At 41.5% G+C, this 17,277-nt stretch overlaps 2 protein-coding genes across 5 annotated transcripts; one reads left to right on the top strand and one right to left on the bottom strand.

The window, feature by feature from the left end:
• Positions 1-1,664: 1,664 nt before the first annotated feature.
• Positions 1,665-5,454, bottom strand: MRPL50 (mitochondrial ribosomal protein L50). Its single transcript, XM_037140816.2, has 2 exons — positions 5,333-5,454; positions 1,665-2,732 (listed from the first exon to the last, which is right to left on the bottom strand). Exons 1-2 carry the CDS (start codon positions 5,422-5,424, stop codon positions 2,345-2,347), a joined length of 480 nt encoding a protein of 159 aa, XP_036996711.2. The 5' UTR covers positions 5,425-5,454; the 3' UTR covers positions 1,665-2,344.
• Positions 5,455-5,732: 278 nt separating this feature from the next.
• Positions 5,733-16,946, top strand: ZNF189 (zinc finger protein 189). Of its 4 annotated transcripts, none has more exons than XM_037140820.2 (3): positions 5,733-5,987; positions 6,702-6,783; positions 14,224-16,946. In XM_037140820.2, exons 1-3 carry the CDS (start codon positions 5,955-5,957, stop codon positions 15,942-15,944), a joined length of 1,836 nt encoding a protein of 611 aa, XP_036996715.1. In that variant the 5' UTR covers positions 5,733-5,954; the 3' UTR covers positions 15,945-16,946. The 4 variants fall into 4 exon arrangements, with proteins under 4 accessions (XP_036996715.1, XP_036996714.1, XP_036996713.1 ...); XM_037140819.2 differs by having other exon boundaries at positions 6,699-6,783; XM_037140818.2 differs by having other exon boundaries at positions 6,657-6,783.
• Positions 16,947-17,277: the final 331 nt, after the last annotated feature.

Raw genomic sequence — 17,277 nt, 5'->3', positions numbered from 1 at the left:
AAGGAAAATACAATAGTCCTCTCTTAGCTACGTTGTTGCTTTCCGTGGTTTCAGTTACCCAAGCTCCGAAAATATTAAATGGAAAATTCTAGAAATAAACCACCACAAATTTTAAACTGCTTGCCATTCTGAGTCACATTATGAAATCTCGTTCTGCCCGGGTGAATCCTCCTTGTCCAGGGTTATCCCCCTGTATGTGCGACCCACCTATCTGTCACTTAGTAGCCATCTAGACCAGCGGCCCCCAGCATTTTTGGTACCAGGGACCAGTTTGGTGGAAGACCATTTTTCCACATCTGGGAAGGGGGAGTGGGGCGAGACAGGAGGCAGAGCTCAGGCCCTAGTGTGAACTCTCCTCCTGCTGTGCAGACCCGTTCCTAACAGACCACGGATCAGCACCCATCCGAGGTCCGAGGGTTGGGGACTGCTGCTCTGGACTGTTGGGCACTGCAGTGCAGTGAATGTGTTCAAGTAACCCTGATAGTAGCCCAGGGCTGTGTCCCAATGCCTGCGTCACTCATCCCCCTTCATCTCATCATGCAGGTGTGGTATGGTCTCCTATCAGAACCAGAAGGGTAAATGAATAGAGTACCTTTTGAAACCATATTCATATAACTTTTATTACACCATATGGTTTAACTGTTCTGTTTTATTATAACTAGCTGCTGTTGTTAATCTCTTACTCTGCCTAATTTATAAATTAAACTATCATAAGTATTAGGTCTATATATAAAAAAAAAAAAACAGTTTAGATAGGGTTCAGCACTGCCCAGCTTCAGGCATCCCTAAAATCTGAACAAAAATAATTCCTGATTTAATCATGTCCTTGTGTAATCATTTTGTCGTTCAGAACCACCTGGTCACCTGGAAATTTGAGAAATTTCCACAAATTAAATACATCAAAGTCAGCAAAGACTTACCACCTTATTGGATATTCATAGGTACTCAAGGCCACTTTTTTTTAAAGTTATAGAAGAAAGATCTGAAGTAAATCTAACAGTGGAAAATTGTAACAGTGGGAAAGTGCAACCCACCCCATCATTCTTTTCATATTGTTTCTGTAAGTGCTGACTCTAATATGTGGCTTACAGATAGATGAGTATGTTTGTGTAAGAACCCTAGGAACTAGTTTCAATAGATACAGACCCCGACCCTCAGGAATCCCAGCTCTGGGAGATTTGCTAACCTTCAACCATGGAGGCAGGATGACTGAAGCAGGGTGATGCACAGAGGACCATCACTTGACCTGTTGGAATGGATTGTGCTCATCTGTGCAAACCCCTCCCTTGATCTCTGTGCCTCCCCTCTCCTACCTTATAAACACCTCTGCCTCCACTGAGCGGTGAGGATGGGCTTTGAGACATCAGTCCAGCATCTTCCAGGTGGCCAGCATCTGCTAATAAACCACTTCCCTTGACATCAGCACCCGTCTCTGGTATTGGCTTTTGTAGCGGCAGGCAGCCGGACCTGCGTTCGGTTACATAAACATCATCTCCTTTGAAGAAAATATGCATTTATCGAAGCTAGTATATATATCTCATTACAGAAAAAGTCACAGCACTTAATAACTGGCACATATTTTATTTCTTCATTTACAATACTTAAACTAAGGAAATGGCAAGGGAGAAAACTAAGTTTACCATAAAAAAATTAAAACACACACATTTCAAAAACCCAAATTTAATTCCAAAACAGATTACTCCAGAATGAACAGAATCATTTTCTACTATTTCTACTTGTGCAGTAAACAGTGAAACATATTTCTGTAATAAATGTAGACTTTTCTTTCTTTTATAAAGATATAACCCGTTTCCTTATTTGTCTGTATACTGTCCAGGGTGTCCAACCTGCAGCCCACAGGCTGCATGCAGCCTAGGATGGCTATGAATTCGGCCCAACACAAAATCGCTAATTTACTTAAAACATTATGAGATGTTTTTGTGATTACATGTCTCAATGTATGGCCCAAAACAACTCTTCTTCTACTTTAGATTTAAGAATACTAACACGATTAAAACATTTTCTTGCCTTATAAAGACTATGTCTGAACATGTAATAGCTTCACGTCCTAAACCAAAGTTAATTACTGTGTCCAATGAAGAAAATTTTCATAAATTATTAATGAATTGATTCCATTCAAAAAAGTTTCAGCAAATGTGAAAAAGAAAATCCTGTTATTTGTCAATCCATGATGCTATGAGAAAAAAAATAATACACTCTTTCACAAGAAATGTGGTTTTAGAGCACAGTTCTGATAGCATTTCACACGGCAGAGCATCAGTCTGATAAGCAGCCTCCTTGCTCAGGGAAAAAATGATTTCAATGAGCTCCTCTTCTGAACTGTTCAGTAACCCCATGTTATTTTTAAATTGGGAGGCAGATTACTGGCAATGAGTTCATCAAATTTAGATCTGTCTTGAATAGGAACCTTATAGAAATCGAGAACATCTCTGACCCTGCTCATTTCATGAAGCCTGGAGTTAGGCACTGCGTGGCCCAAGTCATCAGCTAAACGTGCCAAGAAACCAAACTTCAGATGACCATCTTCCAGAGAGATGTCCTGCCAATTGCTAGGAGCGGATGAGCCAAAAATTTCTTTGACATGAGATTCCAAGCGACCCTGGAGATCTTCAGGTGGTATGTATGTTCGGCTTCGTAAGGGTGGACACACCAGGATCGGTTCTTTCTTCACCTCTTCTACTGTCTCAGCTACCACTGGCTTTTCCTCTTCTCTGAAACGATGAAAATCAATGATGTGAGTCTTTGGTTCACTGCATTAAGGAAGTTGACAAGTTGGCAAACACCAGAACCAATCTTGCCCACCAAGTTAAATCAACAATTTGCACACTTACTGGGCACTGTGGAAGGAGGAAAGAATAAGACAGGTCCCTGTCCTTGGAAGCTAATAATTGAACTGAGCTGGTACAGACCAAAAAACAAAAGCTAATTCTAGATTTTCACATGCTCTATGAATTCCCAACCGTTTTGTATGGGATTTTCAGTCCTCCAAGATCCAAACCCAACCTACTGAACTTCATCTCTCACTGATGTCCTATATATACTCTATGCCCTACCCAAACAACACTATATTCTGCTTCCTACTTTCCTGATATCACGTATTAGTTCAAGTTATAGCCTATCCAAAATGCCTGTCTTTCACCTCTACCTATAAAAATCCTACTTACCCTGTAAGTCCTGGAAAAAAGCTGTTCTCTTCCAAGAAGCTTTACCTAGTTTCCCCAATCAAATCTAACGCTGAGTTTCTTTGAACTCCTGCAGCAGTTTAAATTGCTCTCAGCAATATAAACTGCATCCTACCTGAGATTTCATTTCATTGACATTCTACTTCTCTTACTGGATGATCAGGGTTTCCTGGCCCAAACATCACTGACATTTTGGATGAGACAATTCTTTGTTGGAGGTGCTGAGGCAGGATGCGGTTCTGTGCGGTTCACTGTAGGATGCTCAGTGGCATCTCTGGCCTCTACCCACTAATGAGTATCCTGGTAGCACACCTGTCCTCCAGCCATGGGAATCATACAATATTGCCAAATGTCCCCGGGGGGACAAAACTGCCCCTGGTTAAGAACCACCATGCCGGATTATCAACTCCTGAAAACACAGGCCTGTTTTATTGACTTTGGGGGTCTTTTGAAAACTGTTTGAATATTATTGAGTAGATGGGCCAATGTGAGGGAATCTGCCTGACACATTATTTCAGTGCTTAATAAAATATTTGTTCATAAACTGACTCCTGTCTTCCGTGGAGTTGCCACTGGATTGGGATTGGGCAACCCTACAGAAACTGGAGGCCCTGGAAATGAACAATGTTTGGCCAAGAATAGGGTCTGTAATGCTACTCCTCTCTGCCTATTCAGACTCTTCCAGCAATATATCCCTATTTCTGCAATTCTTTATCAATTTCTCCATATCTAATAAGTGTATTCCCAGGGCACAGAATATGCTATACTATCACCTGTCTTTAAAGGAAAAAAAACAAAACAAAAACCTTCTCTCCATGATCCCTTCCAGCTTCTTTTACAACAGAACTTCTCAGAATAGTTGTCTATACTCATTATTCTTCACTTCCTCACCTCCGTCTTCTCCTCAAACGACTCTAGTCACAGTTCATCAGAATGAAATGAAAGCTGTTCCTTCCATCTCAGTCATCTCTTATGCTGCTCTGGTTGTTGTCATAACTTACCACCTTCTGAAATTGTATTCTACATTTGTTCATTTTTTCCTCCACCAGAACGTTTTACGAGAACAAAGGTGGGATCTGTCTCATTAACACCTGGATCCCTAACACCCAGACACTCTGCATTTGTTCAGTGAGTGAATGCAATAAACCTGAATGGGATTTAAGAGACAATAACAAATAGTAGTCAAAAAAGAGGGGTACCTAATGAAACATAAGCTGATGACAAAAATCCTTTTGGAGTGAAGTTTTTGTTTGAAACCTAAGAGAGTATACATTGCTTCCTGAGGTTCCAACAGGTTCTGTTGTCCCAATACTACCTGAGTCAAACAGATTTACCTTCAAAAGATTCCACAGTGGGCTGAGAGGAAAGCAGTTAATGGGGAGTAAAGACACCTGGGTTCTAATTTAGCTCTGCCCTTGACTTGTGACTTGTGGGGTAGGGAGATTAGTGGGGCAGTTCTTTGAAAAAACAAGTAAATTCAATAGGTTATATTTATACTGGGACGGGAGTGTAGATGTATTCACTGGGGTTAAAAATATTCCTCTCTGTAGGTCCTGTTTCCTCATATATCAGCGTCCTTAAGCTCTGACAAGGGACTTTGTTTCTGCTGCTGTAGCCTACTTAGAAAAATGCTGGGCCAGAGCAGGCGCTTCATAACTGTCTGTTGAGTAAGTCAATGAATGAACAAACGAACAAAATGAGGAGGCTGCACTTCAACTCTGAATATCGCTTGTTTAGGAATATACCCAGAAAGTGAGTTTAGTTTATGGAGCACTTTCACGTTCCGGTTCTAAGTTGCTTGTATGCTTCCTGACACCACACTTGGTGTCTGCAAAACAAAATCAGCACCGTTTGCTTAATAAATTAATGAGCGGGCGGGCAGGGCACGGGGGCGGTATCTGTTACAAGATAAGAAAACTGAGGCCAAGAGAAGTGACCCAGCTCCCCGGCTCGCGGAGACCAGAGCTGAAGCTGAACTCAGAACCCTAAGGCTCTTGTCATTCTCCTAGCCAGGAGCAGGACCTCGCCTTAATAGTGCGACATTCCCTTTTGAATTCGTCCTTTCATCTTCCTCAGTTTCTTTCCTTACTTTCCGTGACTGTAACCCACCATCTAACCTTTCACTTTACCTGGATCGAGACCAAAATTCTCGACGTGGGGACCCTGCGATTATCCATGTGAGACTTCTTCTGGTAACACCGAGGACCGAAATCGCCGCCATCTCTGAGACTAGCAACAAGACGGAGCCCCGCCCCCGGCCAACCGAAACTAGCCAATCCGGTGTAAACTTAGTGGCGGAAATGTCGGTTCCTCATATTTGCATGCCGGGAAATGTAGTCCAGTAGCCATTGCCCACATGGCTGGACCGTGACGCTCTCGGAGCATGACGGGAGTTGTAGTTGGGGGGCGTCCCGGGAAGGTGCCGGGTGACGCCTTCTGGTCCGGGGGCGGTCGGTCACGGAGCTCCTTGGCTGAAAGGAGGAGGAACTGACAAGGGGAGGAGGCTGTGGCGAGGCCTGGAAGGTGCGCAGCCGAGCAGGGGAAGGAGTTCGGGGTTGGGGGGGGCGGCCTTGGGGCGCTTCTGAAATGCTGCTGGGGTCGTGACCGCTCTGGGACCAAGGCAGGACCTGGCCAGACCCAGCTTGGAGGCCTCCCCTTCGACGGGCCTAATCTCCAACGGTCGGCTAGGCCGCACCAGAGGCTCCTTTCTGTGGGCCGCCCCAGTTTCCTGCCCTGATTTCTGGCCAGGAGATGGCCTCCCCGAACCCCTCGCTGGAGCCAAAGGTAAGTCGCCCCTCTGGGTATCCCCTCTCACTACTACTCAAGCTAGGCCGCGCTCCTCCGCCCCCCATCCCTCAGACCGTAGTGTTTAGGGCCAGCTCAGTGCAAGGAAGTACCCCTAGTACTCTGGGGTGCGGTTCGACAGTAAACTGACCACTGGCTCGTATTTTTCCAAGAACGACTTGATAAATTAGTAATGCTCCAAACTAGCGCTTTCATTTGTAAGTTATTCCAGGTGAGGCATCATTTTTGACCATCTGCCATGCCTTCTGCGCCTGTCATGATGTTTGGCTCCAAGACAGACGCTTAGAAAACTTCATAGAATTGAATTGAACAGGGTCACAAGCCGGTGAGAATAAAGAATGGAGCCAGGCAATGAGGTGAAGGAAGCTTGGGGAGGCTTACTAAAATTAAAATGATAGGATATCATTATTAAACCAGAAAAAGCCTTATTCTTAGGCCCCTCACTAAGGAAGGACAGTGATCCAGCTCAGTTACCCTCTAGTCTGATGTGCCTGTCTGTTACAGTCGGTTCCCAGGAATTGAGCCCCTCTCGGAACTCATAGTTACCATGTTCCTTCTAGCCTTCCGGGCCCTGATAAGTGCTACTTTGCAGTAGTAGAATTGTCCTTGAGACAACAGGAACTGACTACAGAAATCATACTATTTCAGGGGTTGCTGACATTTGAGGATGTGGCTGTGTTTTTTACCCAGGAGGAGTGGGATTATCTGGATCCAGCTCAGAGAAGCTTGTATAAAGATGTCATGATGGAGAATTATGGAAACCTGGTCTCACTGGGTAAGAATCTGCTGTTTCTGATTAAAATATCTAAGAGGCTGTTAGAAATCAGACTCTTAAGAACACTTGGACCAATACCAGAACCAAAACTGCTTTGTTCCAAACTTCTGATTCAAACCTTTCAGCCATCAACTGTTCAGCCATGACTCTCACCCCTTGCATTTTAGCAGGGACCAAAATACAAGCCTTTCTGGCTTCCTATCCCATATTGCTCTGTACTTTCCCTCCTGGCTCATCCTCCCACTGCTTTCCTCCTACTCCTTTTCACTCTGCCTTCTGGAGCCCCTGTTCCTCTTCACATAATGTTCCTTACCCCTCCTGGCCTTAACTGAAACCTGGCACTTTCCCAAGGACACCACTTCTCTGGGAGGGGCTGCTTATTCTCCCACATCCTCTTCCTTCCCATCCTTTGTCTCCAGGCTGCAAGGGAGAAGAAAGTATTGCACTCCCAGCTTTTCAGTGCTCTTCCCAAAGGATTCGTTTTCCACCTTGAAACACAATCTCTCCCCTTTGAGCCCTCAGCAGTCTTGCTCTGCCCACTCAACTCCTTTTCACTACCATTTGGCAACTTTTTTGGACCCTCACACATAGACTTTGTCACATGTTTCAGAGTCCTCTGTGCTAACCCGCACCCTCCATGATATATAGTCATTACTTAAGCCCAGTCTATTTTGACCGTGTTGTCTTCAGGGCTATCCCTTTTCATTCAGCAACTCATATTGATGATCATACCCTCAATTTTATCATAACAGGCAAAACTAAAACCCCATATCTTATTCTTGACCAAGTAAAAATACTCAGGCGTTTATTGACTGTAACTCAATAGTGGTGATCAGAGCAGACATAATCTCAAGGGGAGCTTACTTCTTACCTTTCTTCCTCTCCTACTCCTTTCCTGCTAAACCTGTTCATTCCTAATGATGCTTCCTGTTCCTTGACTTCTCTGGTTTTTTTCTTCTCCTGACCTCACTCCTCTTCTAATATATGGATTTATATATGAGCCATCACCAGCATGCTCTTGTGTCACCTTGTCGTTATGCTCTGCCCATTCTGCAAGTTTCACATACCCCTGTTTTGGGTATAAAGTCCGCCTTTTCTTCTCTCTTAGTTGCATTGCTAAATGCACGAGGAGAAATTTTTTAACAGAAAGAATTGCTGCCCTGTGTATATTCATGGCTTTTCTTTCTTATAGTCTCCACTGGGTTTTTACATTTCAACAAGTTTTTATCCTTGATTTGCTCAATCCCCTGTTCCTTCTAGTGACTTTTCCAAAACAAGAGTTTTCCTTGAGTCCATCACTTAGCAGTGGACTTCACCTCCTTCTTCACAGAGAACACAGAGGCCATTGAACATGAATTCTCAACTTTTTGGCCCCATATCTTACACCCTGAAGGCTGCCCCTGTCTTCTCACTTCTCTAACTACTTACACATCAGTCAACCTTTGTCTTTTTTTTTTTTTTTTTTTTCCTTAAGAAGGAATAAAGCTTCAGTCTTTATGGTATCCGGGTTGATAGAACCAGGCAAATGACCAGCCTTGCCTATCCCTAGTGCTACAAAATGTGAGTGCCATATGCACAGAGGCATGGCAGTGAGCCCATCTATGATCTACTCTCAGGCTCTCTTCTTTATTTTAGCAAAACACAGCTTTTCATCATTTATTCCACAGTTTTTTCATTCTCTTCTGTAGACTTTCCACCCCCTTAATCAGAGTTCCTTTGGGGAAAGAACACTGTTACTCAACTGTTCCAATCTTGTTTCTTTACTTATAGCTCTGTAATTTTGGTTCATCATTTATACCTTTCCTTCCCATGCTGATTTTTCTTTAAAAACTTTAATAGCTACATTGATACAGCTGGCAGCTTGATTTCTCAGGTCTTGATCTTGCAGTTCTTTCAGCTAAAATCAACGTGTTCAATTTCATGACTTCTCTTTGCCATTTCCTTGCCTTCTCTCTGTTTCCTCAGCTACCATCATATTATAAAACTGTTAGGTTAAAGATTATAGACATCAGCCTAAGCTAGCTTAAGCCAACAAGAGAAGTTATTCTAGGGACATAGATGACTCATGAAATATATGAGCAGGATGGCAACTGAGCATCAGAAAAGAACCAAAGCCAAAAATTGGATCACTCTCAGGAAGCCAGGAATGAACTCTGTCTTTGTGCTCTGTTTCAGTCTCCTTGACAGAATAGTCTCTCCTCCTGTGTTCACATGCTTTTGTCCGTCCCTTTAGCTTCTGACTTGATAGGTTACAATTCTAGACACATTCACACTCCCTGTTTCAGTTTCAATTCTAGATTCCTGGGAAAGACACCCTTTTTTAGTCAGTTGTCTACCATAGACAAATTAGATGTGCTCACAAGATGGGAACACGTAAGTATGGCAGATAACCCAGAGGTGATTATAGTTACCAAACCCAGATCTAATGGATACTCATTTCTAGGCTGCCCCATGTGGAAGCCTAGACTCACTAATCTCTTTACCTCTGATTGACCTATTTACTTATATGCCAGTGCTTCTCTGTTTCATTTATTTTAGCTTAAAGGATAGCTTTAAATGTTTTACATTTTATGTCTGTTAAGATATACTTTATTGATTACGCTATTACAGTTGTCCTGATTTTCCCCCTTTGCTCTCTCCCACCCAGCACCCCCCACTCCCCAGGCAGTTCCCTCACCCTTGTTCTTGTCCACAGTTCATACTTGTAAGTTCTTTAGCTACTGCCTTTCCGACACTGTACTTTACGTCCTTGTGGCTCTTTTGTAACTACCTATTTGTACTTCTTAATCCCCTCACTTCTCACCCATTCTCCCATCTCTCTGTTTTTAATCTTTGTATTTTAATTACAGTGTGTCTTGGGGTGGGTCTTTTTGGGTCCATCTTGTTTGGGGCTCTCTGTGCTTCCTGGACTTGCCTGTGTATTTCCTTCACCAAATTAGGGAAGTTTTCTTTCATTATTTTTTGAAACAGATTTCCAATTTCTTGCTCTTTTTCTTCTCCTTGGGTACCCCTATGAAGTGAATGTCGAATTGCTTAAAATTATCCCACAGGCTGCTTACACTATACTCGTTTTTTTTAGATTCTTTTTTCTTGTTCTGATTGGGGTTTTTTTTTTTTTTTTGCTTCCTTATGTTCCTAATCATTGATTTGATTCTTGGCTTCATCCAGTCTATTGCTGTTTCCCTGTAAATTGTTCTTTATTTCAATTAGCGTATCCTTCATTTCTGACTAGATCTTTTTTATGCTGTTAAGGTCCTAAGTTCCTTGAGCATCCTTATAACCAATGTTTTGAACTCTGCATCTGTTAGATTGCTTAGCTCCATTTCCTTTAGCTCTTTTTCTGAAGTTTCGATCTGTCCTTTCATTTGGGCTATGTTTCTTTGTCTCCTCATTTTGCAGCCTCCCTCTGTTTGCCTCTATGTATTAGGTAGAGCTGCTTTGACTCCCAATCATGGCAGTATGGCCTAATATAGTAGGTGTTCTATAGGGCCGGTGGCACAGTCTCCCCTATCACACAGGCTGGGTATTCAGGGTTTACCCTTTGTGTGGGCTGAGTACACCCTCCTCTTGTAGTAAAGCCTTGGTTGCTGTTGGCAGATCAACGGTAGGGATTTACACAAGCCAGTCAGCCACAAGGATTGGCTGTGACCACTTATCAGCAACCTCTGCCCTCCATGGAGGATCAGCTGTGCAGGGACAGCGTGGCAGTACTCCAAAGTGGTCTGTAGCTGTCCCCTGGGTGTGGTGGCCCTGGGGTAGCCCTGGGGTTTCCCAGGTGGTACAGGCCAAGGTCAGCTGCCATCCGTGTTTTGCCCAGGGCCACCCTGCCTGAGCTATAAAGCAATCCGAGATGGCTGCTACTTATGCTGGGCTTGGAGATTTTCAGACAAAGCCATGCTGTGAATCTAGGCTGCTAGTTCTAGGCAAGGTGCTCACTGAGGCCAGCTGCTGCTTGTTTGAGAGGATTTAGGAAGTTGTGAAGCATGATCCAAGACCAGCTGTTCATATGGAAAAGCAGTTTGGGTGGGCCTGTAAGTTGGGTATAAGTCTCTGGGGACCTCCAAGGCAAATTAAACAGTGTTAGCCAGGTTGATGGAATCTTAGATATGTACCAGTCTGCCAGCTCTGGGGGGAGGGCTCAGAAAAGGGACAATGATCTTTACTCACCTTGATGTCAGACACCTCAGCCTCTCCCTACATGCCACTGGTGCCCCTCAAGCTGCCTCCCTGGTGCTGGAGCCCAGAGTAAGTGAGTCTGAGTAGGTAAGTCCATGTGTGGGGTCTTTAACAGGAACTACTTGGAGCTCCAGCAGTTTCTTCCACCAACTCAGTCCCCACTGATTTTCACAGCCTGAAGTTGTGGAAACTTACATTCTTGGCGCTGGAAGCCTGGGCTGCGGAGCCTAATCTGGGGCTGGGACTCCTTGCTCCCAAGATATCCCTCCCGAATTTTTATCTACCACGCATGGATGTGGAAACAGCCCATTCCACAATTGTGCCTCTCCTACCAGTGTGGATTGACATGGTTTCTTTAATTCCATAGTTGTCAGACTTCCATTCAACTTAATTTCTGTCATTTCTAAGCGATGATTGTTTTATATTTTAGTTGTAATTTTGTTGTGGTTATGCAAATGCCATGCCATCTTGACTGGAAGTCTCTTATACTTTTCTTACTAGATTTATTTCTAGGTTTTTTGTGGTTTTGTTATCATGAAGAACATTTCCTTTTTCTATAATATTTCTATAAAATATTTTTTCTTGGTAGTGAGAAATTGTATTTATTTTGTATATTAGTTGCCATCGCTATTTTGTTTAATAATTTTAGGAATTTTAGGTAGACATTCATATCATTTGCAAATAATGATAATCTTCTCTTATTCTTTTGAATAAACCCCCTGGAACAATATCTGCTGAGTAAACATAAAGAGACTTTCCCTTCTTGTGAGGGAGAGACCAACACGAACAGTTAAAAGTGCAGTGTAAAGATAGCTTTAATGGAGTTATGGACAAGGGCTAGTGATAAAAAAACAGAATACCTAAATCTGTCTAGTGGAGATAGTGAAGGCTTTCTAAAGAAACTGTTGCTTTGAATTGAATCTTAAAGAGTAACCGAGAAACCAAGAGTTTTCCAGCTAAATGTTGGGGGACATTTAGTAAACAAAATGTGCAATGAAATGGTACAAAAGACTGTAACACAAGCAATTTGCCCACTTAAACTGTGATAAAGTAGGTAGCAGTTGAACTACAACTTAGAGACCGTATCACAGTACGGAGAGCTTTGATTTGATTTTAGAAGTGATGGAGTGTTAGTGATGGTGACATGAACAGAATGTGAAGATCTCTCTGGATCCAGTGAAGTAGATGTCGTGTGAGGGCAGCCTAAAGATCAGAGCCAAGGATTATTAGGTGGCTTTTTCGGTGATCCAGGGAAAGCATGGTTGTGAGGGTAAAAAAGAAGTTAGATGCTAGAGGGTAACATCATTAATTTTTGTAACTGATTAGTGGTAAGAAAAATAGAGACATTTAGGACGATTTCCTGCTTTGGGACTTTAGGGTAACAGATACCAGTGCCTTTCAAGAGATGATTAGCAGTGGAGACGGACGTGAAAGTAGAAGATGATGATCCTGTCAGTTGTGAGCCCTTTTGAGACGTGTAAGTGGCAATACCCAGAGAGTAAGTATCAGTGAGATGGTGTGAACATGGGTAACAATAACCTTAAACAGTTGACAAAGGAAGAAAAATTCATTAGGTAAATGTATTAGAAAAGGCCAAAGAAGTAGGGAGAGAACTAGATAGATAAATAAATAAATAAATAAATATTTTAAAAAGAGAAGGATTTTGGGTTCAGGATAAAGTTATAGATATATTTGTATGTTGGTAGGAAAGTTTCAGTGGAAAATACAGATTGAAGAAAAAGGAAAAATGGTAATAATTGAACAAGTTCCCAGAGGCAAGTGGGATCAAGAGAGGGTAGATGGATTAGCCTTGGATAGGAGTAGAACAAATATTCATATACAATTGCAGGTAATTTTATAGATAGGGAGCAGAAAGTTGAAGGAGTTCTCCTGCCCTTTTTCATTGTGTGAAGGAAAAACAGCCCACTAAAAGTGACTTTGAAGGAGAACACTGTAAGCAGCCTAAGTAGAAGTAAAGTTTCTAGTAGTTTGTTAGGAGAATAAGTCTTGGGGGAATAAAATAACTTAATGACTGGGGGAAGTAAGTGAAAAGAAAATTTGAAGCTGACTTCACAGTTAGAAGACTCGAAAATAGAGAGAAAAGAGGAACTGGTGAAGTTGTCCAACAGGCAGCAAGAGGTAGGAAATCATGAAAGAAGTCAGAGGCAGGTTTAAGTGTCCCATGTGCTACTCTGTTGCATCATACGTTGTCTTTCTTCCAACACATGGGAGCTTTTTATTTCTCAGATATTGTGCATATTCTCATTTGGAACTAAGTGGTTCCAACTTGGGTCTTAATATCTTTAGACAGAGAATCATATGTACATGAAGAATGTGGTATGATTTATGGTAGGGAAAGTCATAAGCTATCACAGATTCTCTTTCTCATTTCTTCTATTACCTCTGACCATGTCCCTTTGTATTTATTGTTCTGTCTGTCTACATGATAGACTCCATGTCACTTCAACCCATTGTTTTTGTTAAAAGCCATTTTGTGTTTTGATACAAGAACTGCTTTTTATTTAATTTTTTTTATTATTTTCTTTCTCCATTTGTACTCATTGTCCATTCCATTTAGTAGGCGGCTTCATGTCTTATCTTTGAATCCTGGCTCATTACAGAGTGCTCGGAATATTCATCATTTCAATAAATAAGTTCTTATTAATAAATGAATTCTTGCTTTCCTGATTTTTGCCTTTGATCTTCTCAGTGTCATTTTATGTGTTCTTTTTTTGTCAAGTTATTTGGTCTCCTCACTTTATAATAATGCTACCTTATTCTACATTTTCCAGAACCTACTGTTTTCTTCCCATGTTATTCTTTCTACCTCAGTGGACTGGTTCATCCCAACCCTGCTTGGTTTATTTGTGTATCCACCTTTCCATGCGTAATTTACTATTGATTTACAACGGCCCTTCCTCTCAACTCCACTTGCTCCTGCAGGTTCATTCTTGGCCTTTTCATAAACATTCTTTTCATATCTATTCTCTAAGGAAAACACTTAATTGCATCAGATAACTAATTATAATGGTATTTACATAGTTTGCACTCTTTGCCAGGTAGTGGGTACTGTTCTCAGAGCTTTATGTATATGAACTAATTTAATCCTCAAAACAACACCATGAGGTAGTAAGCTACATTTGATATAGTAGGTTAGTTTATCTTAATTAGATTGATTTATCTGAATTATCTCATTTTTCTGACAGTTTCTTTTTACTAGAAAAGAGCCTGGCTGATGTTTCTGTTCTCTATTTATTATTCCAGATGTTTTAAACAGAGATAAGGATGAGGAGCCAACTGTGAAACAAGAAATTGAAGAAATTGAGGAGGAAGTGGAATCAAAGGGCATAATAGTTACAAGAATCAAAAGTGAAACTGACCAGGATCCCATGTGTAGAGAAACCTTTGAACTTGTTGGTAGGTTAGATAAACAGAGAGGAATCTTCTTATGGGAAATACCAAGGGAATCTTTGACCCAGGAACAGAAAATGTTCAGAGGAAACACTAACATTATTCGTAAGAGACCTAACTCAGAAGAGAAATGCCACAAATGTGAAGAGTGTGGAAAGGGTTTTGTCCGCAAGGCCCATTTCATTCAACATCAACGGGTCCATACTGGTGAGAAGCCCTTTCAGTGCAATGAATGTGGGAAGAGTTTTAGTCGCAGTTCCTTTGTCATTGAACATCAGAGAATCCACACTGGGGAGAGGCCCTATGAGTGTAATTACTGTGGAAAAACCTTTAGTGTGAGCTCCACCCTTATTAGGCATCAGAGAATCCATACTGGAGAGAGACCCTATCAGTGTAATCAGTGTAAACAGAGCTTCAGCCAGAGGAGGAGCCTTGTGAAACATCAAAGGATTCACACAGGTGAGAAACCCCATAAATGTAGTGACTGTGGGAAGGCCTTCAGTTGGAAGTCACACCTTATTGAGCATCAAAGAACTCACACTGGTGAAAAACCCTATCACTGTACCAAATGTAAAAAGAGTTTTAGTCGAAATTCATTACTAGTAGAGCATCAAAGAATTCACACTGGAGAAAGACCCCATAAATGTGGTGAATGTGGGAAAGCCTTTAGATTAAGTACATACCTTATACAACACCAAAAAATCCACACTGGCGAGAAGCCCTTTCTTTGTATTGAATGTGGGAAAAGCTTCAGTCGGAGCTCATTCCTTATTGAACATCAGAGGATCCACACAGGTGAAAGACCTTATCAGTGCAAAGAGTGTGGGAAAAGCTTCAGTCAACTTTGCAATCTTACTCGTCATCAGAGGATCCACACAGGAGATAAACCCCATAAGTGTGAGGAATGTGGAAAAGCCTTTAGTAGAAGCTCAGGTCTTATTCAGCATCAGAGAATTCACACCAGAGAGAAGACTTATTCATACAATGAAACTAAGGAAAGTTTTGATCCAAATTGCAGTCTTATTATACAGCAGGAAGTCTTCCCTAAGGAAAAATCTTACAAATGTGATGAATGTGGGAAAACTTTTAGTGTCAGTGCTCATCTTGTACAACATCAAAGAATCCACACTGGTGAAAAGCCCTACTTATGTACTGTATGTGGGAAAAGCTTCAGTCGGAGCTCCTTTCTTATTGAACATCAGAGAATCCACACTGGGGAGAGGCCTTATCTGTGCAGACAGTGTGGCAAAAGCTTTAGTCAACTGTGTAATCTTATTCGGCATCAGGGTGTTCACACGGGTAATAAACCCCATAAATGTGAAGAGTGTGGGAAGGCCTTTAGCCGGAACTCGGGCCTTATTCAGCATCAGAGGATACACACAGGAGAGAAACCTTATAAGTGTGAGAAATGCGACAAAAGTTTCAGTCAGCAGCGCAGCCTTGTCAACCATCAGAAGATCCACACGGAGATGAAAACCCAAGAAACCCATGAATGTGATGCTTGTGGTGAAGCCTTCAACTGCCGAATATCTCTCATTCAGCATCAGAAATTGCACACTACGTGGATGCAGTAAACGTAGAGAAATATTTAAGCTTAGTTTGCCTTGAGACTAGCTACCCAAGTGCAGTTTCAATCTTGCTCAACATGAGTCAAATTTAGTAAGAAAGCAAATTATCTTTGGCCTTAGGCAAATGGTTTCTGAAGATTCTGTGAATAGTGGACAATTGCCCACAGGCATTTGAAGACTTCCATTACTTTTTTTTTTATGACTTGGTAATTTATTTAAGCATCTTTTTTACATATTTTTCAGGTTAAACCTGAGTTCAGAGCACTTGGTTACAATAAAGAAGGGAGAATGACAAAGTTGCATTGGTACAAGGGAGCCAGAGCCACCAATGTTAAGAAACTGGAATAATTATTCAGAGTCCTCTGCCACCATCTTATATGGTAGTTCTTTCAGTTCCATGATATGTTTTGCTATGCATGCCAAAGTCCAGTTATTGAACATAATGATATTTTCAAGGAAACAGCCAGAATTTTTTTGAAACTGATATACAAAGTTTTTGTCATTGTTAAAGCCAGTTGTTTGGCACATGAGTTAAAGAAAACAGTTTCAATGCCTTGTGGTTCTCTGAAATGTAAAATGAGTGGACCATTAGTTTTATGAAGATTATATAACAAACCTAGCAGAGGTGTTACCGAGGAATCTTTGGCAGTGCCTTTTTTATTTTCAAGATGGGCCCAAAAAGGTTAGAGGAGGACACTTGTTTTTTGTGCCCTCCCATCTGTGAAAGATATTTGTAGTCTTATACAAATGATCTTACTCCTTCACTACCAGTAGCATGTGAAAGTGTACATACTTTGATTGCTGGGAATTGGAAATAAAAAACCTGGAGTCTATGCTAGGAAGCTAAGATATTTTGGTATTGCTTTGGTTTTTATAGTAACTAGACTTTGCATGCAATTTTAAAATCCTTATTTCTGGTTCTAGGGCTTCCCGTAGTTAATGGTATTATAAACCTATTAATTCATCTGTTTTAATCATTAAACCAGTTTTGTTTTTTGCTTTGTGTAAGTTCTTTGTTACTTTAGTGTAAAATCTGTCAAATATATTACTATGTTTAAAAATTAGAATCAAGGATGTAAAGGAAATTGCTTTTGCTTTTTCTACCTGTGAGACAGCAGAGATGTCCAGAGGTAACTGGAATTGTGGACATGGTGCACAGGAAACTATCTGGGCTAGAAATTAGAAATTCACCTGTGTTTAGACACAGAAATGAATTAGGGTTTAATGAGAGGATAAAGCCAAAAAATGCAGAAATGGAATACTGAGGCCTACTTTTGTTATTGGGTGGGCAAGATGCAAAGCAGACTGAGGGAGGAACATCCAGAAGTGTGGATGGAAA

This window comes from Artibeus jamaicensis, unplaced genomic scaffold (assembly GCF_021234435.1).
Source record: "Artibeus jamaicensis isolate MK-2021 breed Jamaican fruit bat unplaced genomic scaffold, CSHL_Jam_final scaffold_1964, whole genome shotgun sequence".
Lineage (NCBI taxonomy): Eukaryota > Metazoa > Chordata > Mammalia > Chiroptera > Phyllostomidae > Artibeus > Artibeus jamaicensis.
Note: the sequence above shows the minus strand (reverse complement) of the source record. Positions and strands in the feature narration are given on the sequence as shown.

Coding starts and splice junctions, on each gene's coding strand:
- MRPL50 (XM_037140816.2), bottom strand. CDS start 5,424: ATGGCGGCGATTTCGGTCCTCGGTGTTACCAGAAGAAGTCTCACATGG. Junction 2,733..5,332: donor GAATTTTGGTCTCGATCCAG/GTAAAGTGAAAG, acceptor TCATCGTTTCAG/AGAAGAGGAAAAGCCAGTGG.
- ZNF189 (XM_037140818.2), top strand. CDS start 5,955: ATGGCCTCCCCGAACCCCTCGCTGGAGCCAAAG. Junction 5,988..6,656: donor ACCCCTCGCTGGAGCCAAAG/GTAAGTCGCCCC, acceptor ATACTATTTCAG/GGGTTGCTGACATTTGAGGA. Junction 6,784..14,223: donor TGGAAACCTGGTCTCACTGG/GTAAGAATCTGC, acceptor TTATTATTCCAG/ATGTTTTAAACAGAGATAAG.